General features: G+C 53.2%; 5 protein-coding genes across 5 annotated transcripts; 3 read left to right on the top strand and 2 right to left on the bottom strand.

Moving 5' to 3' along the window:
• Window positions 1–3,964: 3,964 nt before the first annotated feature.
• DICSQDRAFT_129184 (uncharacterized protein) lies at window positions 3,965–5,743 on the top strand (the record flags this gene model as incomplete). Its single annotated transcript, XM_007369245.1, has 14 exons — window positions 3,965–4,118; window positions 4,168–4,262; window positions 4,313–4,373; window positions 4,433–4,498; window positions 4,553–4,632; window positions 4,685–4,735; window positions 4,796–4,832; window positions 4,890–4,926; window positions 4,991–5,019; window positions 5,250–5,296; window positions 5,398–5,407; window positions 5,438–5,483; window positions 5,525–5,627; window positions 5,690–5,743. The coding sequence occupies 14 exons, from the start codon at window positions 3,965–3,967 to the stop codon at window positions 5,741–5,743; spliced, it is 870 nt and encodes a 289-aa protein (XP_007369307.1).
• Window positions 5,744–8,459: 2,716 nt separating this feature from the next.
• Window positions 8,460–9,529, bottom strand: DICSQDRAFT_91482 (uncharacterized protein). The gene is made up of 6 exons (XM_007369244.1): window positions 9,490–9,529; window positions 9,406–9,433; window positions 9,301–9,336; window positions 9,167–9,250; window positions 9,053–9,105; window positions 8,460–8,991 (listed from the first exon to the last, which is right to left on the bottom strand). Exons 4-6 carry the CDS (start codon window positions 9,201–9,203, stop codon window positions 8,653–8,655), a joined length of 429 nt encoding a protein of 142 aa, XP_007369306.1. The 5' UTR covers window positions 9,204–9,250; window positions 9,301–9,336; window positions 9,406–9,433; window positions 9,490–9,529; the 3' UTR covers window positions 8,460–8,652.
• Window positions 9,530–9,771: 242 nt separating this feature from the next.
• On the top strand, window positions 9,772–12,792 carry DICSQDRAFT_91479 (diphenol oxidase-A2). Its single transcript, XM_007369243.1, has 5 exons — window positions 9,772–10,084; window positions 10,364–10,685; window positions 10,764–11,176; window positions 11,234–11,610; window positions 12,462–12,792. Exons 1-5 carry the CDS (start codon window positions 9,832–9,834, stop codon window positions 12,603–12,605), a joined length of 1,509 nt encoding a protein of 502 aa, XP_007369305.1. The 5' UTR covers window positions 9,772–9,831; the 3' UTR covers window positions 12,606–12,792.
• Window positions 12,793–14,066: 1,274 nt separating this feature from the next.
• Window positions 14,067–14,860, bottom strand: DICSQDRAFT_173423 (uncharacterized protein; the record flags this gene model as incomplete). The annotated part of the gene is made up of 4 exons (XM_007369242.1): window positions 14,067–14,151; window positions 14,233–14,262; window positions 14,600–14,695; window positions 14,781–14,860. The coding sequence occupies 4 exons, from the start codon at window positions 14,858–14,860 to the stop codon at window positions 14,067–14,069; spliced, it is 291 nt and encodes a 96-aa protein (XP_007369304.1).
• Window positions 14,861–15,292: 432 nt separating this feature from the next.
• DICSQDRAFT_139873 (uncharacterized protein) lies at window positions 15,293–17,609 on the top strand. The gene is made up of 7 exons (XM_007369241.1): window positions 15,293–15,430; window positions 15,481–15,543; window positions 15,599–15,936; window positions 15,989–16,246; window positions 16,297–16,544; window positions 16,611–16,627; window positions 16,685–17,609. The coding sequence occupies exons 1-7, from the start codon at window positions 15,321–15,323 to the stop codon at window positions 16,857–16,859; spliced, it is 1,209 nt and encodes a 402-aa protein (XP_007369303.1). The 5' UTR covers window positions 15,293–15,320; the 3' UTR covers window positions 16,860–17,609.
• Window positions 17,610–24,044: the final 6,435 nt, after the last annotated feature.

The following is a 24,044-nucleotide window of genomic DNA, read 5'->3' as shown; positions in this document are numbered from 1 at the left end:
CGGGGTGTGTAGCGTAACACTGAAGGTAGGTCGTTTTCATATATCATCGTGCAACTGCAGTCAGCGTTTTGTCCTGTTATTAGGTGAGCCTCTACATTCTTAGCTTTGGGGCAAAGGGTCCCTGCCGTGTGGTGGTACTCTACATAGTCGGGACGAGGTTGCATTTAGGATATGGCGTGGGGACTTAGTACATCTAGGAGGTCGTAAACGTATATACATAGTCTTGTAATATGTACTGTCTCCAAGTGAATCAGATCATCGTCTATATAACACCTATGACTGCATGAATGGATGCTTGAAGATCCCGAACGACTGCCGCTGCAGAGCACTTCGGTCAGTAACGCAAGTAATGGCTCTAAATTAGTAGGGGACTAAAATAATGGGACTAATGGACTAATAGCTCTTTTTAGCGCTAAATTAGCTCGCTTAGCTCGATTAGCTGAGGGGGTTTTTCCTGATGAAGAGCATATCCTATCATCTTTTTTCGCATAGATTAGCTGACGCTCCCTCATACAGTCCATCATCACAAATCCGTATCATGACCATGTTGGATAGTCATACTAGGTAGAGACTACAACGAGGTATGCAAACCTCTGGGATATCGGGCCCGATATCCCAGAGGTTTGTATGTCTCGTTGTAGGCTACTCGTACTAGAGAATATATTGCATGAGTAATGCCTGACGTGGTGTAACCAGACATGAAACAAAGGAAGTGTGCCTTCTAGACCACGCTCGTCGTCGATGTGGTGACTATCACCAAGTTCTAATAGTCACGGCCCCACCAAGAAGTTATCACGCTGCCCCTCTGACGGTCCTGCATGCCATTCAACCAACGTGCTCTCTAAGAAACCTCTCGGGAACTCACTCCAAACCTGATCAAGCAACAAATGATGAATCGCATACCTCACTCATCTGGGTGAAAGCGGGCTATCCTATCGCTCGGGAGTCTCTGACCATGAGGTACTACCAAGGTTCGAAGGCCCAGTTGGAGTCGTGGGAATGTTGTTTCCAGATCCGCGAGATCATGATGGCTACCATCGTGTGCGGCAAGTCGCTGCTTGCAACTCACTGAGGCTCGCCAGACCTGGTGGCTTCACTTATTGTGCCTACCATCCTCAGTTCTTCAGATCTGCATACCCAGTGCCAAGACACCTCGTGAAGCAGAAGGCAAGGCTCCTGCCACAGCAAGCGCCGGTGAGTATCCTTTTTCGACATAAGCCGTCCGAGTCTTCGAGCTGTCTGTCCGACTCGTATCAACCTTCAACACCCGCGAAGCCCGGGGTCACAATCTTTGAAGGGTTTGATATCGTCTCATTGAGGACATATGACTCCGGTGCATGCTGAGCTGCAATATAGGCACGCGTTTCTAGTGTCGGTGCGCGTGAAGCCCCCCCCCTTACCCCAATACGCGGAAATGAGATTCGCACATATACACTGACCGTGTTGTACACTCATTCTTCCTCGACTCTCTCACGCGGTGGACCGTAGGCCATCCCATATACCAGACGCAGACCGCGTGAGCTGCAAGAACGCGATGCACTCGAAAATTTAGCGTCTTCGCGAAGCAGATAGGAGCCCATGTGGACGCGAGAGTTCCTAACCGCGCCTCGCGGAGAGGATGTCGCGTCCACCCAGCCTCGCTTATACGTCCACCATCTGCATGACGTGGCAGCTTCCAGAGCGGCCTAGTTGCTACAGGCGAGACTGAGCTATACACATGGCTCATTATACACAGACTTCTACATTCCGCGCTGCTAGGGCTGTGTTTCAGTCTTACCGACCGTCAACTGGTCGAGGCAATGCGCGCTGTTCCAGAAAACGGTTCAGCTCGCACGTCCATAATCGCCCACCACCCCAGCGTTTCTGCGGCGGTAGCGTACGGCATTCAATTGTGGACGTACAGTGCACATGCCGGCATATTGCCGCACCACATGACGCATTTTCAGGGCCAATGCGGAACGGAGGCGTGTACTTCGTGCAGTAGGAGTTTGCCACTCGTCCCTGCCCGTCGACACTCACACCAACAAAAATGCTGGGTTACACCCCAGTGGTCCACTTCTGTAGGTCAAGGCATTCACTTATATCCTTTCATCGGCCGTGGAGTGTCCAAGACAAGCCAGGTATGGATCTGGCTTCTATGATTTCCCTATGATTGGAGGCTCACACTGCTCCGAGTTGTCTTCATGCGGTATGTAGGCACAGTGTTCGAGCGTTGGGCATCAGTACATTCCTGTGCTGAAAAGCGCGAGAACCGAAGGCGGATAAACTGTCTGATCATCTTTGACGCGCTGTTCACTGGTACCCCATTCTCCTACAGTGACAGTCTCCTCGCGCGTCGCGCGGGCTCACCCCGCATGGCCTCTGCGCCAGCCGGAGTGGAGCTCATGTGGTCGCGACATCTCTTCGCGATGTGTCGAAGGTGTCAGGTCTGCCATGTCCCACGCTTGGAAAGGACCTCTACAAGACCAGACTCAGTCCGGCAACTCCACTACGATCCTAGGATCGAAGTTGGACGATGTGGAATGCGAGGTTCACATCGCGGGCAGTATATTTCTCCAAGGGGCGTGGGTTTTCAATATCTCCTTCGACCATCTCGTACCAGTCATGGCATTTTGGCTTTTCGCAGGTCTCGCATTTCGTGACGCTATCAATTGTGCCCCCCAAAATATCCGTATCATGTGTTGTCAAACTGGCGGACCACATCGATTGGGATGACTTCTGCTCGCGGGCGCGATCCACAAAGCCACCTTCCCACCCTAGAGGACCGGCCCCAGGACCACAAGTTGACTCAGAAGGATGTCGTCACGATTTGATGAGCAACGCACACCGGTCCTGAACCAGTTGTGGGATTGTACCTCGTCTTCTAACGCAGCAGATGCTCGATCCCACCAGTCTGATCGTGACGTCTTCCTCTCCGATTTGTATGCAGGCAACACTGGCAGATCGCAAATCCGATTTCAAAACAATCTCCCACGCCGATTGCGTGGTTTCCCTGCACATCCTACGCAGGCCACTGCTTTGGCTGCCCTACTTCCTATGATCTTGGTGTAGTGCTCATTTGCGATGCTGCCTGGCAAGAATGGTTTCAGTCTGTCGTCTGTCGAGTGAGTCTTCAATCTGAGGGCGCAACTTGCCCCACTTATATGTTTGAGCTAGATATTCTCATCCCGGCCGGCGTCGGAGCTTCTCGTAATTATACCATAGCTCTAGCGGACTCCCGAGCGAAGGTGCAGGAGGGCCTAGACTTCTCCCCCAATGGGTACACGATTACGAAGGTGGACAGCTTGCGAAATAGCTGTCCCGATCATACTTGAAGCGCTTAGCAGATCCACCACGCGAAGACCGCTGCAGTGGATCCTTCGAATTCAGCGCCTCCAGGTTCATCGGCGAGAGGAGTGGACGATGGCACTGATGTTCTGTCGCTTCTGAGGAACAGCTGCTTCCGTGAGCGTCACCATCCTACGGAGCATGGCTTGAGCTGATTCACACGTTTCCCAGTTTCCTTTTCTTGTTGCACTCAGAGTGCTCCGTGTGTTCTTGTAGGCAATGCAGTACGCTCATCCTGACGCGCATGTACAAAGGCGGAGCAGCGACCATCTGTCCGTCCCTGTCAAAACGTGACCACATCGTGTAGGCCTCGCGATTTGGGATATCGGAATAGAACTCTGGGCTGATTCAACGACGCTGCATGAGGGCACCGTAATGCCAGAAGGAGGAATAGTCCAGCGCCCGCATCCACCATCTGTAGGCCGGCATGTGGGCTGCAGTGCCACGCTAGTCTTCGTAAATCCACTCCGGTCAGAACGAACGCGTCCTGACGTCGGTACTATATAAGATATTGAACGAGTAGGGGAGAACGGTAGGCCTGAACACCCCATTCTCTGCGTCATTGCACCAACGCTGTCTGCTCTAATCAACTTCCGCACTTCCAGTCTCCCTTCTCAACGTTCACCAGTCCTCCACCATGCCGATCGCAACCAATCAGGAGCCTGAGGGTGACAAGAAGGCGCTCCTAGTGGGCATAAGATACGAAACAAACAGGAATTTGGCGGAGAATGGATTCAAATTGCAAGACAATACGCGTAAAGACGTGGAGAACTTGAAGGAGCTTCTCATGAGTACGTCCTGTTTCTAGCATTGTTACGATGGCGCTGACCGACGTCGCAGGCACATATCATTATACGGAGAAAGACATCGTGATCATGACCGACTCCGATACGGTGTCGCATGAATCGAAGTACTGGCCCACCAGGGCCAACATCGTAAGCATCTTCTTTAATCGATAAAATATCTCATCTTGATGATGGGCAAGATCAAGGCCATGAACACTTTGGTCGAAGGCAGGCGTCCGAATGACCAAATCGTCTTCGCTTGTAAGTTCGGACAATCCCATCTGACGCTTGGCATTGATCCATCTATTCTACCTCCGAAGTCTCGGGTCATGGCGGTCAGGTGGACGTTGGTGTCGATAAGCGTGAAGATGATGGGAAGGACGAAAGTATGTGGTAGTTGACTTCTATATGTGGGTCCTAACCTGAATGCCCTCCTTCAGTATTGATACCAATTGACTGCGAAGTCATACGATTTGATCAGGACGAAGCTCCTGTGTACTCGAACTTCATTCGAGACGATGTATGTAGATGACTATGTCTCATTGAGCAGCACTGAAGTACGTCGGTCATAGGAAATCCGACAGATACTTGTTGATAAACTCCCGCAAGGTGTTCACTGCACTGTATGTCCTTTCACTGACCTTTCTTCATCCGAGTTTCCTCCTGAACATCGTCTCGCGTAGATGATCTTCGACTGCTGTCATTCGGGGACGGCGTCCGGTACGCTTCTTCACGGTACGCATAGACCTCACAGTAGTTGTTAAATCCCACTGGCAGATCTAGACAATGTCGAAGTGCTGTCTCCCATCTCCCCGTAAGCTTTCCTTCCCTCGCCATATCTCATCGAGAGATCAATAGGCTGATCTCCGCATTGCTAGGCCCGGGAGTCAGACAACGGGTGGTTTCGGTAAGCTTGACTTTGACACATCGCTTTCACATCGCACACTGTCTCATATTGTCATAGTCAAGATGAACACGATACACGACGGGCATGCCGAAGATGTCGACTCACTCCCGAAGTCTAACGATTTAGGCGACGATTTGCCGTGGGCCCGCGTGATGCGCAGTTTCTCGATTTGCGTCGCACCAACAACGCTTATGTAGCGGCTTGTTAGACATCATGGTCGGCTTGTTTAGATAAGCAGCAAACTTTTGGGAGAAAGACAGGGGGTATCTTCATGGAGGTAAGTCTTGCAAACATCATCTCGCACTGCATCATACGATTAATCGGAGGTTCTCAGGCGTTTACAAGTCTTCTCCGTATGCTTGCATTACTACGTGATAGATCACATGGGGTGTGCCTGACATGTGTTAACTTCGCATAGGTTCGAGACACCACTACAACAATAAGGATTTGATGCGAGAGATCAGGTATGCCTCCAGTAACGTCTCCATTATATGCTCTACTTAAGGAACCAAATCAAAGCTGTGACGTCGAAGGCTAACGAGAGACTCAAAAAGAAGCATGAAGGACAGGTAGACTTCACGGACTACTTCGTTACTCCACGACCGCAGGTATGTTGCGCACGTCTTACACTTGAAATTCGGGAGGCGCACATACTGAAAGCATTTGGAAGCTTGGGAGTCTCACGAAGCCTGAGGATATCCTCCACGACCGGTTCATGCTATAGACATGAGGTCCACATCCCGTCCTTCGCATAGAATAGCCGGCGCTCCCTCATGCTATCGGACTCATCATCGCAAATCTGTATCGACGTTTTCATACAAAGATCTGTCGCAATGAAATACTGGAGAGCATTTGGCATGGATCTTGGGCTCAATTCTAGTGTGCTAGCAACAAACGTGAGCCAAGCATGGGCGTTTCCTTGATCGCGGCCATCGTCAACCTGACCAGCGGTCTATCGCGCTTACACGGGTTGAGCACCCGGTCTTGGCATTGAGTCACATTTGTGGGCCGAGTCAAGCTGCCGGCTACAGCGTCACATTTAGCTACTGAGGGAGTGGATGTGTGTCTCACTACCTGCAGGCGGTTCGTTGGTAGTAAGGTACAGTAAGCTCTTGGACCGTTGGACCCCCGACTATCACTTCCGTTGAGGGATCGACCTCTTTCCTTCGGTACTGATGACCTTCTCGCGACATCTTCATTCGCCGCTCCCGTCTCCTTCGATACAACATCCGCTCCCACAGCTGTCTGGAATATCGCACAGTCGCCAAGACGCCAAAGAGGAATGCGACTCTCAGTCAGAGTCGAACTCACACGTCCATACGGCGGAGCCTGGGGCTTTGAAGATCGACGTTCTATGTGAGGAGCCGGGGCATCCAAAGAAGGCTAGAAACAGGTCAGCATGCTGGAGGGCACGCGGAACTTGAAGTCGGCTACACCTCGGTCGATTTATAGTAGAAAGTCCTCTGTGACTGTCAGCAACACAGTCGACGTCCTAGGGTGTAATTAGCAATGACCAACAAGAATAGGGAGCTTGTGCGCGTACAATAGAGGACGAGCTCCTGCAGCTCGTTCTGCAGCCTATTCATGAACCCACAGCAAGGGATCAGAGAAGTTGCCGTATGTCAAGATCTGCTCGAGGCCGTGCAAGTGCGTCTCGCATGAGAATCCGGATGAGCAATGTGCGGCGAGTCTCCGAGATACCGTACACGCTCCGGTAGAGACCCACTGGAGTTGGCGTTTGGCGGTGAAAGTTGCAGAGCCGGCTATGTACTAAGTGAGGCACTGTTAGCGAATCTTACTGCGTAGGCAGGGGCGGAGGGGCTTATTCCAGATGTCCATCAGCCGTCCGACAAGAACCTAGCGTAAGCAACTTGAATGACTCGGTCTATGGCGCAGATGGCGAGATGAGGGCATAGTCCGTCTTCTCGACTGCCGCCAGATATTGTCGTTATACATACATACAGGTGCCCACCTTGATCAAGGCGAGCATACGATGGACCGCATCTGCACGACATGTAATGATGCTCGTCTAAGAGACATTGCAATCTGATCGAATGTTTGAGACGGACCTGTCATACCCAAGCAACCGACGCCCACCGACGCTGGCGAAGAGTAAGGGCCCGATCTGCAGCGATATCTCGCATCAATCCCACATTCTACAGTGAACAAGCTCAATTCAACTCAATACCCATCAGCTGGACGACGAACTAAAAGTGCTCACTTATATCACACGGCGCCTTTACAGCTGTTTTCAAAACGATAGGCCCCTGCACGACCTTTTACACACACAGCTGGAACTCATGATGGGCGGCCCGAACCAGGGTGTAGCGGGACATCCGAGCTCCGAACCCAGGCTGAGCTCGGCGTGGCGTCTGCAGGGGCCTATCGTTCTGCAAACAGCTGTAACAGAAAGCTCTCCGGACTCGGCTCGGCGATGTCCCGTGCGAGATGACAATATCTGACTGCCGGCGGCCCGTAGTTTACTGTGGAGGGCAATATGACGCAAGAGAACGAAGTCCAGGGATATGTGGTGTTGTGAAGGATGGTGCAGGAAAGCGAGGTCGGAAGCGTCATCCATAGGAGGTGCAGGGTTGTCGATAGCACTCTAGAGAAGTCGGCGGCCCCTCGAGACGAGGATGCGCGACGCCGGCGTCCATCTCGCAAAGATGTCCAGATTCCCTAGTCGTTGGACGTTAACTGAGGCATGCGACACTGTCGACCGGGCGTAATGGGGGTAGGAGTATGGGCAACACGTCTTCACTACTGTCGACGGAACACTGACCGGATGCTGGTGTTGGAACGTCTCCCGGTTGCAAGAGTCGAACATGAAAGTATCCAGGTACGAGTCCAACGTCGGAAGAGTACGTCTACTCTCGCAAATATTCTCAACCTCTGTTGGACGCCTTGGGGCATCGACTGCTTCGTCTTGCATCGTCCTGGCCTCCCCGTACAGAGCTGCCATAAGTGTAAGTTTAACCGGCTACCTGCTCACGGCGTGCCTCGTTCACGGAGTCAACTATCCTCTAGTCATTGGGTTTCTGGAATCATTCAAGTTGAGAAGTCATGGGATAGACGACGCCTAAGGTGCTGCCGCTACTTAAGAACCAGCATAGCTTCAAGTTGCGTCCCAACTTCGACGGAAGCGTTCGCGATGTCGGCAATTAGGACAAATGGGTCTTGAGAAGAGAAGTATAGAACATTGGTGAGAAAGTCAAGCGTCGTCCTGAGGAGGCAGTGTGGTCATCTCTGCACTGCTCTGCACGTCTCGGAAGCGCACAAGACCACATGGGCACTTATGATAGCCTCGGTACCGGTGCTCGATATCATGGTGACCTTCCTCATGCCTACTCCCATAGACCAAAAGCCTCCAAATGCTAACATCCGAGTTGTACACGGTTTTCGCGGTGGACTCACAGCGCACAGCAAGTCGAGTCTTGTCAAGGGTTAGGAACGCGAGCCCAGGGATCCATACGGTAGGTCGCTTCTCATTCTCAGGCAGTGGAGTTACGGCTACTGACGGCAGACACATTACAACTCTCTAAGACCGTTCGACAGGATGCATGCACGACAGAGAGCATTCGGGAAAAAAAAGGAGAATCGCAGTCCATCATGCTTGTCATCATGTGCCGGAACTCATCCACCACGCCTTATAGAAGCCTGCGGCTGCCAACTGTGCGGCTCATCCGGCGGAGGAGGCTTCCAGGGCGAATGGGTCTCGGCGAGTCTGGAGTCCGCTTGAGCCTGTGGTAGGGCCTTATCAGCGAGGATGTCTTGTGAGACTTGCGGCACAGGGTTTGTCGGCTCTTTCGGCCCCGTCGTACTCGGCTCTGGCGATCTCTGCGTTGGCACCTGTAGGTGAGCGGTAGGAGCTTGCTCAGCAGCGATCTGCGCTGCCTCAGCTCTGTCGCGTGCCTCAATCCGAGCGACATTCTGGAGGATGCGACGTTGACGTTCGAAATCTGCTTGCAGTTCCTGAGCAGCGTGATCAGAGACGAGTCTCCGAGGTTCGACAAATGGACGAGCGACGATGCACCTCTAAGGTGGGAGGATTCGGCCGGGTGTGAGTCAACCAAGACGTCCACTGCACTGCAACACAACAACAGAAGTCAAAGAGGTCAAAGCAATGAGGGATTCCGCCAGAACGCACCCGCGAGTCTTCGATGCCCGGAAACATAATCCAGCATATGGGTGCCTTTCGCATACTTCACCACACGTTTGGTACGCCGCGGATCTGCCCACGCAGTTCAGCGGGAGTAGTACGCCAAGGCAGGCTAGTCTCACCATCAGATGTGCTGGGGTATTCAAAGAATCGGTTGCCTTCGTGGAGCGAGCGACCGAGGAAGGTGTGAGTGGACCCTTTGCAACATGAACTGTAATGGACGATACCTTCCAGATCCCTGCCCACCAAAGCGGTCTATCCGCTCATGCCCAGTGAGTTTCCCAACGCGCTTCTCCAAACGCTCGACATACTGGATTCCTTATCCTGCGGAAGAGTCGAGCCAGGAATGACATAGTAGAAGCCACAAGAGAAAGGTGAAGGCGACAGAGACGGCGAGTCCAGACACGCGAGTTAGGATTACAACGACAGCATTCGAGATAGATTTGCTTCTAGACTAGAGTCGTTAAATATGGCATAGTAGCTAATATAAAGTAACACGTCTCATTTGTGAGGTGGGGCTACATTAGGTAAGTAGGTACCCACTTATCTGATAAACAACATGACGCGTCGATCTGGGAGAGCGCGTGCGACGCGTCACCCTCGTACATCTTGTCCCTCACGCCGAACTCCGCCCTCACCCGCATCTCTCCACCATGGCCGACGTCGAGATGAAGCCCGTTGACGAGAAGAAGGAGGAGAAAAAGGAGGAGAAGCCTGCTGAGGAGAAGAAATCGGCGCCGCTCACCCCAGTGGCCGAAATCAAGGGAAACGTCGCACTCATAGAGCGGGCTGTTTCTACCCTCGAACCTCGCTTCACGCATCGCGTCTTGCGGTCGTTGACGCACTTAAGGAAGAAACTCAACGACAAGGTGCTTCAGGATGCTGTCCATGAGGTCTACAGAATCGGTGCGTACGGCTTGTTTTTCTGCCATACACCCCTCGCTCTTCGTACAGATATGTATCCGTCACCACGTCGTGCCACACGTCGCACTTGCGACGCAATGCGCTACATGGCCTGTAACTATTGTCTCGCCGAATGCTACGAAATGTCAGCATCGGCACGCTTTGTACAATCGCGGCCCACCCGAGACTCCGTCGGTCGACGCCCGGGGACATCATTCCATCATACATGGGTTACATCGCATGACGTAGGCATTTACTGACCCTTTCTATCTAAACCTTAAGATTCTCCCTCGAAGAAGGCGCTCCTTGTATGGCTGCCCGACACATCTGCAGACCACTCCATGGACATCGACCCCGCGACGGCACCCTCCAAGCAAACTCCAAGTGAACCCCTGCCCGAAGTCGAAATCTACTTCCGTCTCCTCATACTCCACCACCTTCTCACTTCCCCAGCCAACTACCCCAAGGCCACCAGGCTGGCTCACGAGACCGTGGAGAAGATTCAAGCGCTTAACCGTCGGAGCATGGATCCGATTGCAGCTAAGGTTTGGTACGCAGTTGAGCGAGCGTACGAGCTCGGGGGCGAATTGGCCGACGCACGACCGTGAGTTCCAGTTCTTTCTGTTCCGCGCCGTCTCTCAAGCCGAGCATGAACGGAGAGTTGACGCAACCGTGTCGGCAGATTGTTCCTGGCCGCTCAGCGAACCGCCGCGCTCCGCCACGACGATGAGACCGAGGCGTCGCTCATTAATCGTATACTGCGGAGTTACCTTCAGTACAGCTTGTACGATCAAGCGGACAAGCTCGTTTCCAAGACCTCGTTTCCCGCTGCGGCGGGTAATCCCCAGCATGCGCGGTATCACTACTATCTTGGGCGCATCAAGGCCGTACAGCTCAACTACACAGCGGCGCACACAAACCTTCAGCAGGCTATTCGTCGTGCTCCCCCGGCGAAGACAGCCCCCGGCTTTTACCAGGCTGTGCACAAGCTATCCATCGTGGTCGAGCTCCTTATGGGCGACATCCCCGAACGCAGTCTCTTCCGGCATCCGGTCCTTGAAGAGGCCCTGGCCGGGTACTTCGAGATCGTGAAGGGTAAAGCAACACCCTCACCATTTTGCGGATCTTACTGACGTTACTCTATTACACCAGCGGTCCGGAACGGATCTTTGTCCCAGTTTCAGAGTACGCTCTCGCGCTACGCCGCGCAGTTCGAAACAGACAAGACGTATACCCTCATCGTTCGTCTGCGGCAAAACGTGATCAAGACTGGTATCAGGCGTCTTTCGCTGTCCTATTCGCGCATCTCGCTTCGGGACATCTGCGTGAAGCTGCACCTGGACTCAGAGGAGGACGCAGAGTACATCGTCGGCAAGGCGATACGCGACGGGGTCATTGAGGGCCGGATCGTCCACGAGAAGGGCTGGATGGAGTGTGGCGGGCAGAAGAGCGGCTACGGCCCCGAGGTTAGCGACGTGTTCTCGCGCCGCATCGCCTACTGCCTCGAGCTACACAATCAGAGCGTGAAGGTACGTGAATTGTTGCCGTGGTTTCCTGGTTGTGTTTTGTTGCCTTGTACTCCTGGGCGGTATTGTTTGTTGCTGGGGCGTCTTATTCTCTTGGCATCCTGGCGTGTGGTGGGCACAATCCTCAAGGTGGATGGGCCATCGAATCGTGGGGCATTCTTGCTAGTGATCAGCGAAGGGCAGGTCACCAGCAACTGTGCTTTACGCGCTTACAGCACAGGCATGCAGTCTTCATATGGGCGTTGTATGCAGTTCAGCTTCTATCGAGAGAGCTTCCAGCCGGTCCTCAAAGTCCCACATGGGGACCTACATTAATCTCCGACAGCCTTTGAGGAGTATTATGTACCGCTTTGTGCTTGGTTCAAGGGTTCTGGTGGCCGCCTGATGCCCCCAGTACCACTTCATTTGGTTACACGCAGGATAGTTCTGGCGCTGCAATGAGAGCCTGAGCTCCAATGGCGCTCAGTGTGACCTGCTATGGAAGTTCTTGGAAGCATTCTGCCAGCCAAGTCGATGGATGCCCGCCATGGACGCTGGCACAAGCGTGTTTCAGGCTCCCTTGAAAGTACATCCAGAATATTTGACAAGGAGGCTGCGCTACATCTTGGATGGAACTTTACCCTGATAATGGGACGGCACATCTTGAGGCCATTTTCATTGGGTGGCTCATCGTAAGGCCGCTTGTTTCAGACGGGGCTTCGATGTTCTTGAAGCACTTCACAAGAGCACAGAAGCTTTGCTGCGGTATTGGTAGACCTCTGCCGCCGCCTGCCGTTAGTCGTGTCGGCTTCTAGTATTCTCTACCTCGCATGTCTCGCTCCAGATAGCATACTGACGACCTCTGGCCCGCACAGGCTATGCGCTACCCACTGAATGCGCACCGCAAGGAACTTGCGGCTGCAGAAGGGGCTCGAGAACGTGAGAAGGAGCTCGCGAAGGAGATACAGGAAGGGGGAGATCTGGACGACGAGGGCCCTGACCTTGGCGAGGGTTTCTAGGCGTTATGTTATCGCCGTTGTATGTTGAACCCTGCTCGGCTGGCGTTATTGAAAGTGTACTGCTTTGGTGTCCAAAGGGTCTTTTTTCGTGGCGTTTGTGAGCCTTCTAGTACGAAGAGCTTCCCAATAGGGCGTCCTGAGAATGACAGGCCTTTATGTAGTGTGTAGAGTGGAGGGACGCCATAATCTCCGTCAGACTGTGGAGTGCTCAGAAGCTGTACTATCCACTTGCCTTCCCAGACGGCGCGAAAATGCACCCGCGACATGTGAAGTCAAGGATACTATCTCGTTGGGTGTACAACGGGTCACCATCACAGCCCTGTCTGAATAGTGCATACAGAAGATGGTGTGTCCTAAGGACCGATCGATCCCCTGAAAGACCTCCGTAGAATTCTAGTCACCGAAGCTTGCAATGCTAATGGCTATGATCCCACGATTTGTTCAAAAGATAGATCGAGAAATGACGATGTCCAACGTAACTCCACCCAATACAGGTGTATCGCCGCAGTGCCGCTATTGCGGCAACTTCACTAGAAGTCAAAAGTTTAGATTTTGGTTGGCTAAAATAGCACAGCGATGTGGCGAACATGCTCATTAAGGGTTCTACAGAAAGTCTACCAGTGATTGCAGGACGAACGTCAAAGGCAGATTGGAAATGGCGGTGTCTACATTCCCGCGAAGTGCAAGGACCAGATACTGGCACAATTTGATTCGCCTATCTGACACCGGTTCCTCGATTTAATTCCGTACAACAGCTTAGAGCCTCAAGGCCCGAGACCCGCCGCCGACGATGCCAAAACGTTATTGTGCGAGTGCCTTGTGTTCGTAACCGAGATCCAAATATTAGAGCGCCGATCACCACGCAACAGAAACTGAGATGGAAGCTGTAGCAGTGGCCAGACATATGTATCATCCGATGTGGCAGGCGACGGGAGCGGGGAGGCCCTCGATTTCAAACTGTTGGCGGGGCACAATATATTGTGGTCGTGGTTCAGGTCAAGCTAGGACATGGTCCCTGAAGGTCGATTCTCCTGATAGGATGGATGGCCCTTGCCCAAGACGGCATCGAGTCAGACTAGGTCCCACGAGACTTAGACATGCTGCTTTGCTTGAAATCTTCCTTCCAATGGACTGGACCATCGTGGAGAAAAGGAATTTTGATATGGACATCGATTCGCAGAGTGATAGTCACAAGTCCGGGTGGCACAACTGATCTCGATCGGATCCTGACTTGTCGATGACTCAGTTGACGATTACAGCCAGCCAGGGTCGAGCAGCGTCCCGCAGAAGTGCAGCAGACGCAGGGACCAGCAGATGTTGTGGGCATTCGAAGACCATGAGACCACAGAGTGTGACTGGCGTAGTAGGGTCTATGCGGCAAAGGGCGTTTGTGCAGGCGCTATGAGACTCCCCAATGTGGATGTTCGCCGCCTATTGTGATATACAGCCTCCAGAGTGGACTCAGCGAGGACGACCGCCTGTCTTGCCGCCGCCGACCGCAGTATGCGTTACTTTGCCGCGGCGAATGAAGTCGTCGTCATCGTCGCTAGTGAGGGTAGAGGGTCAGCGAAGTGCGTAGCCCCTAGCTACTCATATGGCATGAAGCAGAGGCGTGCTCGCTTCTCACCTTGTCGGAGATTCAGGCGTGGAGTCCGACCTGCGGAGACAATTCGAAACGTCAGTTGCCTCATTCCTTCTGTAGCGACACGTCGAGTTTGGTGTGAATACGGCCTCATGCTGCTGCCTCGATACACGATATTTTCGCGAAATGCGATGACGCATGTCGTGAGGAATGCAACATGCCTCGCGATCGGGGCTTAGTTGCCATACAATTCTCAGTATCAGGCGCGCTCCGATTGCCACAACAGACGCATGGTATCAAGTGGGTGTATCTGGTTCAACGCTCGATGGTCCTCTCAACAGGTTCAAAAACAACGCAATGTGGATGGGACAACAGCTTGTGGATTCACAGGTTACATGTAGACGGGACTTACTCTAGGGTTGACTTCGTTGAACCCGAGGATTGCGGAGCCGGCTTCACGTTTCTATCCGGAGCCGTATTGTCGTCTGTCCGGTCCCTTCCAGCGTCCCTGTACGGTGCATATCGCAAGTCAGTATATGTAGCAAGCAAGCCATCGTGATCTATATCTGACAGCTCATGTACGTAGCACGTACTGGAGGTCCGTCGGTGTAGCCTCTGTCTCGAGCTGTCGGGGCTCAGTATCGCCGGTGAGATTGTTGTCAGGCGTAGACATCGCTAGAGAGTGCTAGAAGTCGTATAACTAGGTATCCTCAAGAAGTTTATATAACGGTCAAGGCGACGCTAGATGGGCTCTAGATGAAGCGAGATGTCGGATATCCTGTGTCTGCAAAGGCGATTACCTACTATGTAGCGCGACAGGTGCAGCGCCGGATGTCCGGCGCAGCGCGGCGTCCAGACGCTGGTGACGCCCGTCAAAGAGGAGTGCGGCTGTGCCGGGCTTGCGCAGTGCAGAATCTGGAAAATGAGAATTGATCCTTTTGACGCTAATCGGGAACATTAGGTGAATGCGCTGATAATTGGAACCGCCTCGTTTTTGGTAATAGAATCTGCTCGCACCGCATCGCCGCCAGTTTGTTCCTTCCGTGTAACAGCATGTATAACTATAAAGGTAGTCTTGCAACACTTGTACAGGCACTCTACCCCACTCTCACTCCAGACTTACAGTTCCAAGCATGCAGCCACTCGAGAAAGCCACTGTGGATGATGAACTCGTAGATTCTGGCACGCCCAAGCTTGTACCCACTGTCCCTATGTCAACTCAGAGGTATAATGCGGCAGTCAAGTACGTCCATCTCCTAACCATCGTCGTCTTAAAACTGATGGTCACAGCAGGAGGGTCATTCCCGGGAACATGAGCATCCGTCCAGGCCTGTTTAGCTATGCGAAGGAGCTAGAGTGCGCACTCATTGTGATCAGTTGGCGGCGTAAACTGAGGGTCTCGTTCTATAAGGCCGCCGTATCTTCCCGAAGGTTGGGCCTCCTACATTCAGCCCGAGGGCCAGGTCTACTTCGCATATGAGTCACAGCCTCGTATGGTTACCGAAGCACGTATGCACTCGGAAACCGTCCGCGAGCAAGTCCTGCGTTTCGCCGTCATCATCTGCAAGACGCTGGAGTCGAAGGACATCACCTTGCCCGATTCTGCTGAGCTCTACCTCATGCCTTCGGAAGATGGCGATACATGCCGGTACTATTTCGTCGACCACGCATCGCACGCTTTGTTCTGGCTCGACGAGGTGGACATCTATCAGCTTGACTTGCCAGAAGTGATCTCCGAGTCCCATCTCGGTACGTACCATGTTAGATGCATCGAAGATCATGCGCTGATCATAAACATTAGGGATGGTGTTACAAGAGCAGTACTGGACTCATATCGAGCAGTTCCCTTCCCATCGCTTTGAAAGCCTCCATCTGGCCATCGACGAGCTGATCTCCATCTTCATCCACGGAGAAGGTGATCAATTGACATCCACTGGCTCGACGTTCGCGTACACAGCCAAGCAGTCAAAAAATTATCTTCGCATCTTGCAGAACGCTAAGGAGCATTTGCGCTACGCACCGTCCATATGCATCGTGGCGCGATTGTGGGGAGTCATCTGTAAGTTTGTACTGATCACCGCCACGCTCAACGTTCTGACAATTCTTCAGCTCGTGTTAGATGGCAGACCTTTTTTGCTCAGGAGCGTGCACGATTGGACCGCAACCAGCGCGTCTTGGATATCCCTGACTCAAACAGAGGTCGCTTGTTCGCGGTTGCGTCCCGGATGCTCTACAACATCCCAAACGCTCGTGCCATTGAGCTCGAGAAGCTCTATGTGGACAATCTGGTCTACATTCATACATGGACCGATTTCGTTCAGAAAAGCCAGAATGAATGGAAGGAGCACCTTCCCTGGGTACGTCCACACTCACGTACACCATGCGTTCCACACGTGCTCATGTGACACATCGCAATGCTATAGATATTCGGGGTTGCTATGTAAGTGGCCGGATAGTCGCCTCCATCCCGAAACATCACTCACGCTTGACCTCTCAGCATCAATCTGTTACTTCTCTTCGCTCCGGGTACCTCGGGCCTCCTGTCAGCTTTGTCACTTCTTTGCTGCGCAGTCGCGGCTGGTGCATCCCTCATGCTTCTTGCTCGTTTCGACGGGATCAACGTCCGAGACCCAGTCGACGCGGTACGCATTCTCCACTCTGCGCTCCGTTGAAGCGAGTTCCTAATCACTCGCTACATTAGCTGCCCTATCTCGACGCCGCAAAGGAGTCTGGGGGTTATGCGTCTACCGCGCTCGCGCTCTGTCTTCCCCGTGGTATGTTCTACCACGCTGTCGTCCTCGCGGCAGCCCAGGGACTCGTGTGGATTGAGAACGAGACGGACATCTACGTCCTTGGCGCTCTGGTCGGGTTCGTCGTCCTCGTCAGTCTTCCGTATGGAAAGTGGTACCACAGTGTGGTCGACCGGCTTCCGAAACTCAACTGCCTCCACCGGCGCCGTCCGATTGAAGATTTCGAAGCTGTCATCAGCAAAGTCTGACTGCCCGCATGGATGCTTTTTCAGCCGATGCCGCCGCCCAGTTCCGGCGACTCGGGATACCCAGCCTGTAGGACTAGGACATGTGTGTTTCGAATGCGTGTCTGTACTTACGACCTGTACGTTCTCACGAACAGTCACGGTGATGAGTACGCCAAGCTTGGGAATGATCAGAATAGGAAGCATATGCATAATCTCCGCCGCGCGTTGCGATGGCCGCTGCTGCGATACCCCGACATACCCCGGCCATGATACTATCCTCCTACCTAGAATACGAGCCCTCTTAGATTATACCCTGCACTTTCAGATAGATAGAGTATGTTACTCACCAAGAGAAAGTATTGGATGCGGTTACAAACTTCCCATCGGGCTAGACGGCCCGGGCGAGCAGGTCGCAAACTTGGATAACAGTGTCATACAAAATCAGAAATACATGAATGTGTATAATGCGTTCCTCGAGGGCGGTACCGTATCGAAATCCGGATGAGCCTACTGTCTCGTTGTGATCGACCACAAGGAAACAAGCTGTGCACCCGACGCAACCTTGATCATCATTGACTCGCACCCGGATATCCGGTTGAGAACCGGATATCCGATTCAGAACAAGAGCCTGAATCAGGAGAAGAAATGGCCGGAACCACCGCTAACGCACTTTCCAGAAAGTCAACTGACTGATTGACGACATCGAGATTACTGCCTACTGTTTGTTCGGATAGTCAGTCCACCCTGGGGGAAATACTCGCTCGCGAATTTGCTAGGTTGCTCATACGTTAGGACGCAGACCACACCCTGTGAACAGTCAACTATTAATCCACTGGACCTCATACCATGACACAAAGGTACGTTGACGTATTGGCTCGAGACACAGGTCGACGACTACGCCGCATGCAGTATGGCAAGGCACAGACAGATACCAAGACGTGACTATGCACTTCTATTCGTGTCGAACAGTTCTCACCGCCAGTAACCACGGAGCCTTGTAGTTCTGCAAATGACCCGGAGGCTGTTGTGGAGATGACAGCACTGATAGTCAGATAGGGAACCCGAGCTAGAAAAGGGCCCTGAGGTCTGAGCACGGAGCGCCCCACCTATACCTGTACTGCAAGGCGTAGCATGGTCTGACCGAGCTGAGAGATATTTCCGAATACCGCCCTCAACTCACCGTCATAGACGGCGCAGCAAGGTCTCGTAATCCCCCTTGCCTTGTTATTTGTCATTATTCTGGGACACGTATTATGTTGCTGTGAAGCAGCATCGATGCAAAGCGACGCGAAAACGTCCTCCTGCGTCGATTTGGCAGACGTCATGCAGAAGGCTACTCAGCTGCTGCGGTGCACACGCAGCATGACGTCTCTCGTCGGCATCATGGTTCCTAGATGACAAGGAAATTTCTAGGGCCATTACTAAAACCTGACGGCGGGGCCAAGTGGATCACCGATACCGGACCATTGTACTATGCTTTCGGCCGAAATGCTAGTCGAACTTGCCACGGACAGTTGAGGCGTGCCAAGGACTTCCTATGCTGGGATAACGTGTAGACGGATTACGTACGGAGATAAATACATAATGAGTCGCATCTAGAGTGACATACCTTCAGTCATACTGACTAAACCCGCAATCATGAGAGGCCTCGAGTTCAACTTCTGTGGCTTCCGATGCGCTAAAGAGGAGCTCCGATGTAAGTTAAGCGGGCATACGCATTGCCCACCGAACTCGAAGAGCGTAATTGGCCAGGGTCCTGAGAAAACCAGACTTCTGACCTTAAGACCACCTACATCGGGAATTAATCGATCACTTACAGATATAGCATCCAACATCACGCACGCGCGTCCTTGGAGAAGTGGTGTGGCCCTGATCAGGAGGCTACCACAAGGTTGACGCGGGATAACGGGGAACGACTTTAGTCTGTGAGACTACCTGGTTATGCCGAATGAGCTATGCGCTACAGACCACATGATAGTGCCAAGATCCGAGAGATTTCCGCTCTGTATGGCACGGCGAACGTCTGCAAATCAGCCGCCTGCGACGGCAGAGGCAAAGACTGCTTGCTATACTGCTGTGCCTGTCAGCCCTAACATTGCCGAGAGAGTTAACGGAATCCCACTTGGTACTATGACTCTCCGCCTTGAGACAGCGCACCTACATATTCGATAGAGAATCTCAATCGCATTGACTTCAGTGGGCCTGGTAGGAACATGGATATTTGAATCAGGAGGTTCGCTTCCGAGTCAAGTGCCCGGACTGTTTGCGTCGAGGCTGTGTTGCTCGGTGTTTGCCGTGCCGCAAACCCGAAGCCCGAGAACATTGGATATCGTGACTTTTCTCGTTGCACTCCGATACACGGCAAGAGAGACACAAGATCTGCTTGAAAAGACTATATTGAAAAAACTATCTAATAACACAGTTGACTGAGTTTCGGAGATCGGCGCATGGAGGGTTCCCATGCAGGCCCGGAAGCTAGATCCTCGGAAAGCTGCTAGTACTACGGTAGATGGCCGCGAAGTGGTGAAAGTCCTCCAGTCGTTAACTGTAGACAATACTTCATTAAATCGTCATAATTCAAGTGACGATGTAGATAGGGTCCATATATCAGTGTGAGGTGTATAGACGAGTAGCAATGATGAATTGATCACCTATGACTCGTGAACCAACCTGACCGGCGGACACGTGCTCGATGAACAGGACAATGCCGAATCCTCAGAACGCAGACGCGTTCCAATACTGGTCGCCATAATGCCTCAAGGAAAGGGCCAAGTCCGTTGTCTGCTGCTAGTAATAGTCGAACTTGTTCAGACGACTTAGGCCTCCCGAGCGGCCATTGGCATATGCCGCCCTTTCTGAGGATACATCCTCCAGCTGTTCACACCAAACTCGCAGTGAGACTTCGTAGCTTCATCTCTCATGTCGACGCCAACAGCTAGCAAGCTAGCTCATGGTTCAGTAGTGACGGGAATTCTGCCTCTCTTCCTATGTCCGCTCGTAAGATCCTGTCCTCATGGCTAATCTCAGCGCATCTCCGTGAATATTGAACGCGTCCATACCGCAGATTTTGTGTGCGAGCGATAGGACACTCGATACCAGCTCATGCTGGAGAGGAGGGAGGTCGCTGTCCCTTCGATGCATCCAGAACTCAGAACTCAACTCGTCCAGTGATCCCAGCTGAGAGAAATCGGGAGACAAAAACGAGCTCCGGTACACTCGCACACGCAGCATTCTCCGGAAGCATGCAGCAGAAGAATGAGACAACTGGGCGAGGCGCAGAATCCGATTGCTCACCGACAACACACCACCCTGAAACGTCCGACGGACGTCGGACATTGACGAATTTCCGACGGACGGTGTGACGAAACGTCTTCTCGATTAACCTACACATGCAACCAAGACTCAATGCAGGGAGACTCGCCCTCGACGGCCGAACGCCTCGGACCGCGGAATTGGGTCCGCCGCAGTGCACAAGCGTCGCAACGTGTACGCGGAAGATGGAGAAGAAGAAACTCGTGGCATTCTTCTATCTCATCTGCTCCTGATGAAAGACCCCTGTGCAGTGGCTAGAAGCCGCCTAGAAGGCGGTCGGATGGCGACTGATTTGTACGGGCAAGAGCCTATAATAGCAAGATCATATTAGCTGCCTGCAACCGCCAGATGTTCAGTACCGCAACGAGGACCAATACGGAAGAGGACTCGCCTCTTATAGATTTCATAACTACAAGCTGAGAGTCTTAGGCCGTTGGATCCCGCCGATTGAACCATATGGTTACGAGAGTAAAGACCGGCGTTCAAGCAGAACGCTAGAAGTAGGTAGTACGCGACAAAGTGGTCAAGTAACAGACTTCAAAATACGTTCGATCCACGGTCCAGCAAGTGGTGGCGGTGCGTGCGGATACATAGCCGATGCAGCACCTTCGACAGTTAATAGAATTGTACGCGGGATCAAGCTGGAACTTGAAATGGATCACATTGAACAGAGTTAGTCGAGTGCATCAGCTGTTATGAATGCAAGAGCAAGAAGGGGTAACTTGGCTGTGGGTGGTCAGTCACACATATCAGCTTGCGCGGCGCGATCGGGAAGCCCCAGGGGCAACAATTCAATCGCATGTACAACGTCCGTGTGTAGCTGAAGACGGGGACAAATGTCATTCGAGGTTGAGGTCGATAACGTCTTGTCCTTATTCTTGTAGTGGCTCAGCGTTGTCTTTGTGCCCGCTGAGGCAGACCAGGGGGCAAGAGACGAGAGGAGAGGGGAAGAGCGTGAGGAACGCGCTGAAAACTGTCCTGTACGAGATATGCGTCAGGAGAGGGAAAGGCCTTGGCAGACAGGTCGCTTGCATCCTGCGACGACGTAGTCTTTGGCAAGCATCTCGCAAAATGTGTAGCTGGGTGCAGCTTATTCCCATTGTGACATCGGAGATATGTGAAGGTGAGCGCGGCGCGGCCCAAGTAGGAGTGCACAGAGTGTGTCCAGAGGATAGCGGGGGAGGAGCGCTGTGGAATGAGGACGCGAGGCGCGAAGATCAACAATTTCTGGGACTTTTCGGATTGTCGACGACGGAGAGAATGTGATGTGCTATCACTATCATGGATTTCTCTCGACCATGTGGGCCTTTTGCAAACGGAGCGACTTGGAGATTAGGATGACGGAGAGCGGCGAGCATGCTCGAGATATTCGGTGAGACTCGGACGATCCTGAGGATGATGGTACCATCAGCAAATGTGCAAAACGCTCGGCCATGATTGCCTGGATTGGCCACGGCATCCACAATCGGCGCGAATTGTGCTCGAACAAAATCGGAGCCATTTGGGAGCGATTCGTCACAATCGATGGGATCGGTTGGGCCACATGCCCATATTTGGAATTCGGGCAATTGATGCTGAACCCGAGCGCGCCCTCGTCCTCCTCACCTTCCATTTCATCACAGGTCGTCTGGCAGACCAACGTGCATCCTTGATCTGTCCCCCGATGCTCTGACAAACTATGTCATTGAACATACTAGTATATGACGCAACACTGTCAGGCTAGTATATAAGGTGCCGCTGCCATTCCAATGTGTTGGAATGGCGCGATTGTAGCGCGATCCCGTCGCAAGCCTCGCGCGACACCGCGCGACTACGGAACACCATCGGGATTGATGCGCCCTGTGGCGCGGCCCATTTCCGGACCCTTACGATACGCTGATTAGATTAGTTCATTACCTTATTTAAAGCCTCGAACTTGCGCCCGCTCACCTCAGTCCCGCTTATCGCGTACTGAGGTGAGTATCCCACATTACTATACTTCCGCCGTGGACTCCGTTAATGATGTATCGTAGTATTCCTATAGGTACAGCATTATCAATATATTAGTCCCGCTTATCGCGTACTGAGTATTCCTATAGGTTATGAGCCCTGCCTTCTAGGCGGACTAATCCTCGGACAACGCTTACCTTACCCCTAACCTAATCCCTTGACATGTCTTCCGTGAAGCTCGGCGACGACTACGTGCGCGTACCGAAGCTCGACGTTGGCGGCTCGAACTGGGTCCTCTACAAGGAGCGCCTCACGTGGGCGGCCGACGCGAAGGGACTTGTTGGGCACCTCGATGGTACGTCCATCGAACCTGTTGCGCCGCCCTCTCCGGCGGGGACAAGCACCACAGCTCCAGTGGGAGGCACGGCTACAGGTGTGGCCGCGGCCCCCACCGCTGCTGGAGGGGGAGTAGACGCCGCTGCCACGACCGGCGGCGGGACAGTGGCTACGGCCCCCATTGGTGCCACTCCGGGTCCAGGCACGGTGCCGGATCCCGCACAAGCGGCGTACCAGCTCGAGTTGGCAACCTGGAAGAAGGGTGAGGCCATCGTCAAGCAACTCATCGCGAGCACCATACCCGATTCCCTGTTCATGAAGGTCCGTGCGAAGGGGACTGCGCGCGCGATCTGGCAGGCGCTCGCTTCCGAGTTCGAGAAGCGCTCGCGCATGGTCTCGCTTGACCTGCGCCGAAGGCTCCAGGAGCAGCGCTGCGGAGACAAAGCAGACGTCAGAGCCCATTTTGCGAAGCTGAGGGTCATGTATGAGGACTTAGCTGCAATGGGACACACGCCCGAGGACGACGATTTCTACGCGATCATCCTGGGCTCTATGCCAACCTCCTACGAAACCTACATCTCCTCCCTCACTGCCACATCAACCATCACCGGACATGTCTTGACTCCGGAACAGCTGATGGGCGCCCTCACTGACGAGTATGATCGCCGCGCCTTGCGGAACAAGTCGGGTCGCTCGGGCGGTGACCCTAACGATGTGGCGCTGTCAGCGAATGACAAGGGCAAGGGGAAGTCGAAGAAGAACATTGAGTGTTTCAATTGCAAGAAACGCGGGCACTACAAGTCGGAGTGCTGGGCTCCAGGGGGAGGAAAGGAGGGCCAAGGTCCGAAAGACAAATCAAAGTCGAAAGACCAAGGCGCAGCCGCATCGGAGGAGAAGAAGGACGAGGCGTGGTACGTCTATACCGCACCCGAAGACTCAGACAACGAGTCTCTCCCCGACCTCCACTCGGTTTCCGACTCATCGTCAGAAGCCGACAGCCTCTCAGATTACGGCGCAAACGAGGATGACGAGGACATCCCGTTCGCGTGCATCACCCGCTGCGAGCCGTACACAGACGCGGTCGTCAACTTTGCTAGTCACCCGGGTGCGATGCTCGCAGAAGAACCTGTTGCTCGAGACCGGACAATTCTCTTCGATTCCGGAGCCACTCGCCATATGTCCCCACACCGCGACCTCTTTATCAGTTACGAGGCAATCACGCCAAAAGCGGTCCAGGCTGCGGACGACCACACCTTCCGAGGTGTAGGGCGTGGGGACATGTACATCACAGTCCCCAATGGGG

This window comes from Dichomitus squalens, assembly GCF_000275845.1.
Source record: "Dichomitus squalens LYAD-421 SS1 unplaced genomic scaffold DICSQscaffold_46, whole genome shotgun sequence".
Taxonomy (NCBI): Eukaryota; Fungi; Basidiomycota; class Agaricomycetes; order Polyporales; family Polyporaceae; genus Dichomitus; species Dichomitus squalens.
The sequence above is the reverse complement of the archived record's forward strand: the minus strand, read 5'-3'. Positions and strand labels throughout refer to the sequence as shown.

Bases quoted from the DNA above. Each gene is read 5' to 3' on its own strand.
- DICSQDRAFT_91479 (XM_007369243.1), top strand. From the start codon at position 9,832: ATGGCCGACGTCGAGATGAAGCCCGTTGACGAGAAGAAGGAGGAGAAA. The intron at 11,177-11,233 runs GTAAAGCAACAC...CTATTACACCAG, and splicing joins GTACTTCGAGATCGTGAAGG to CGGTCCGGAACGGATCTTTG. The intron at 11,611-12,461 runs GTACGTGAATTG...TGGCCCGCACAG, and splicing joins TACACAATCAGAGCGTGAAG to GCTATGCGCTACCCACTGAA.
- DICSQDRAFT_139873 (XM_007369241.1), top strand. From the start codon at position 15,321: ATGCAGCCACTCGAGAAAGCCACTGTGGATGATGAACTCGTAGATTCT. The intron at 15,431-15,480 runs GTACGTCCATCT...TGGTCACAGCAG, and splicing joins AGGTATAATGCGGCAGTCAA to GAGGGTCATTCCCGGGAACA. The intron at 15,544-15,598 runs GTGCGCACTCAT...TCGTTCTATAAG, and splicing joins AGCTATGCGAAGGAGCTAGA to GCCGCCGTATCTTCCCGAAG.
- DICSQDRAFT_91482 (XM_007369244.1), bottom strand. From the start codon at position 9,203: ATGCTGGATTATGTTTCCGGGCATCGAAGACTCGCGG. The intron at 9,106-9,166 runs GTGCGTTCTGGC...GTTGTGTTGCAG, and splicing joins CGGGCATCGAAGACTCGCGG to TGCAGTGGACGTCTTGGTTG. The intron at 8,992-9,052 runs GTGCATCGTCGC...CACGCTGCTCAG, and splicing joins CGAATCCTCCCACCTTAGAG to GAACTGCAAGCAGATTTCGA.